General features: G+C 33.4%; 1 protein-coding gene across 1 annotated transcript in view; it reads left to right on the plus strand.

The window, feature by feature from the left end:
* FOXP2 (forkhead box P2) overlaps positions 1-2500 on the plus strand; it is a 475962-nt gene that overhangs the window by 242012 nt on the left and 231450 nt on the right. Inside the window, exon 4 of the mRNA XM_089524323.1 lies at positions 47-224. Within this exon, the coding sequence (XP_089380449.1) occupies positions 57-224 (168 nt within the window). The 5' untranslated portion in view covers positions 47-56. The remainder of the gene's footprint in view (positions 1-46; positions 225-2500) is intronic.

Consider the following 2500-nt stretch of genomic DNA (forward strand, 5'->3'; position numbering starts at 1 on the left):
GAAGGTGTAACGTGTGTGTTAATTGATACTTCTTAATCACTTTTAGGTATTAAGTCATGATGCAGGAATCTGCGACAGAGACAATAAGCAACAGTTCAATGAATCAAAATGGAATGAGCACTCTAAGCAGCCAATTAGATGCTGGCAGCAGAGATGGAAGATCAAGTGGTGACACGAGCACTGAAGTAAGCACAGTAGAACTGCTGCATCTGCAACAACAGCAGGTAAGTTTTTGTTTTGCTACGTGTTTTGTTTTCCTACAAATAGTATTTTCTTTAGTGACGTCCACAGTGATATGGAGCCTGTGCACTTTAAAAGATTGCAGAAAGTGAAGAGTTTCAGAGCCTTATTTGTTGTTTATTTGTGTTTTTGTCTCCTGCATGCCTGTCTTGAAATATCAGATTGTTGTTTGGTGTTGATAAAAGATTTTGGTGTGCTGTGTATATGCTGCACACTTTCTCATTAGCAACCCATGTTATATTCTTAAAAGTTGTTTCTTGTTTTTAAGCAAAATGCTTTTTAAAAACCTCTGGGTTACTTGAGTGATACTGAGAAGTAAAATGCGATACTTAGCTTTCCACCAGAGGGCCACATTACTTGATACTTTGCGTTCTCCTAGAATGAAATTGTTCCAAACTCAGCTAAGGTGAAAGGACCACTGTGACTTTTCGCAGCACAGATGCTTTACTGAAATAGTTGTAAATAAATAATTTAAATAAAATAAAAACAAAATAGGTGGATGGATTTTCAACTGAAATGAAAAGTCAGCAGCCTGCCAGGAAAAAAATAACCATATCTGTTTAGCAAAATAAAAACAAACCATTTTATTTACCACTTAAAAAAAAAAACCTAAACACTTTTTCTTCTTTTTTATATCTTCTGCTTTCAATATTTATGAATCTAAGGAGGCAAGGAATGGTGTAAATGATGGTCTTAGTACTTAACATTTGCAGAGTGGAAACAGATAATTGCTTAATTTTTATTTTGTTACCATAAAAGGAAACAGTTCTATGTGTATTGTTCATGTTGCCAATTATTATGATTGTTGTTGTTGGTATTATTATTATTATTATTATTATTATTATTAAAAATGGCACTGTGATAATTAGGCCACATCCCCGACCCCAATTATATGTGGGGCCAGTCCCACAAGGTGTTGAGTGTCTTGTTTGAATTTCTGAACTGCTTGTAATAGCTCTCACTTCCCCAGTCATGGCACAGTACTGAATACTTAATTTGTAAATAGGTATATTTTTATTATCAGCATGTGGATTTGATCACATAGGGGAAAAAAATAGCCTAGCTGGATCTAAAGTTGTTAAAAATTGAACCCTATGTTTTTTTTAAAAAAGCATTTATAAAACTGCACTCACATAGCTTCAGTATGGGCCTCACTTACCGCAAATAAGTGTGGCAGTTTTCTGGTTTTATTTTACACTCAATGCTCATACTAAATTGCTTGTATGAAAACGATTAATTGTAATGAAAATTAGCATATAAAATAATAAATTTGGCTTGAAACCTGAGAAATAGCTACAGATTTTGCATTTTGCACTGTTCCTTATAGCACTCTAGGCACTTAAGGGCTGAATCCACACTGTGTTATATATCCTTAGAAAAGATATCAAATTACATTGTGGTTGATCTTTTGTGTTTTAAAAGTATATTTCTTAACACTTTTACTATTCTGCTGTAGAACTGTATTTCTTTGCACTGTCCCAATGATGCACTATTTAAACACTTTGTTGTTGCATAATATGATCATTTATTATGTTAAAATATATAATCACAGTACTTTAAGCAAAAAACAAATTAACAAAATAGCATACTACTTAACATATCTAACCAATTTCTACCCATGTACTCACACAACTTACCTAGAAAGCATTTGAAAAGACCACAGAGATTAGCAGATGGGGATGGAAACATCCAATGGAGTACTAGTTCCAGATAAATTTTTAGGGGAGACAAGCTTAGGGGTAACAGTTTTCCATTCAAAATTATGATTAGTTCTCAAATAAGTAGAAAAGCAAAGTAAAGCCATAGGTATACTTAATAGGATTGCAGAGGCATTTTATGATAGGTGTCTGCACTGTATTCTTTAAATACAGCCTGAATCAGAACTATATGTTGTTCTCCAAAACATGTTGATATGGAACATAACAACTAGTGAATATAAAATTTGTATCTTTTGTATAAATCCTTATTTGTCTGCTTGTGTTCAACTGCATCCTTCCTTTTTTGTAAGGGTGTTTCTAGAAGGTTGAAGACAACTGAACAATGTCATTGGTTTCATTTCAGGTGTTGTTTGAAACTGAAAAGCAAAGAAAAACTCTTAGTCCAGGGTATAAATCAGTATTGGTATCTACACTAAATAAATACACTTGCTTGCCCTTATTCCTTATTCCTAATGTGCATATGCAAAGTGAGGTACTGTATTATGCTTTGGAGTATTCTGCCTCTCCTTTCTATTGAATGTTACCATGAAATTTTGATTTGA

The sequence above is a fragment of the Sceloporus occidentalis genome, unplaced genomic scaffold (assembly GCF_023333645.1).
Source record: "Sceloporus occidentalis isolate IW3139 unplaced genomic scaffold, rSceOcc1.0.p SCAF_5, whole genome shotgun sequence".
NCBI lineage: Eukaryota > Metazoa > Chordata > Lepidosauria > Squamata > Phrynosomatidae > Sceloporus > Sceloporus occidentalis.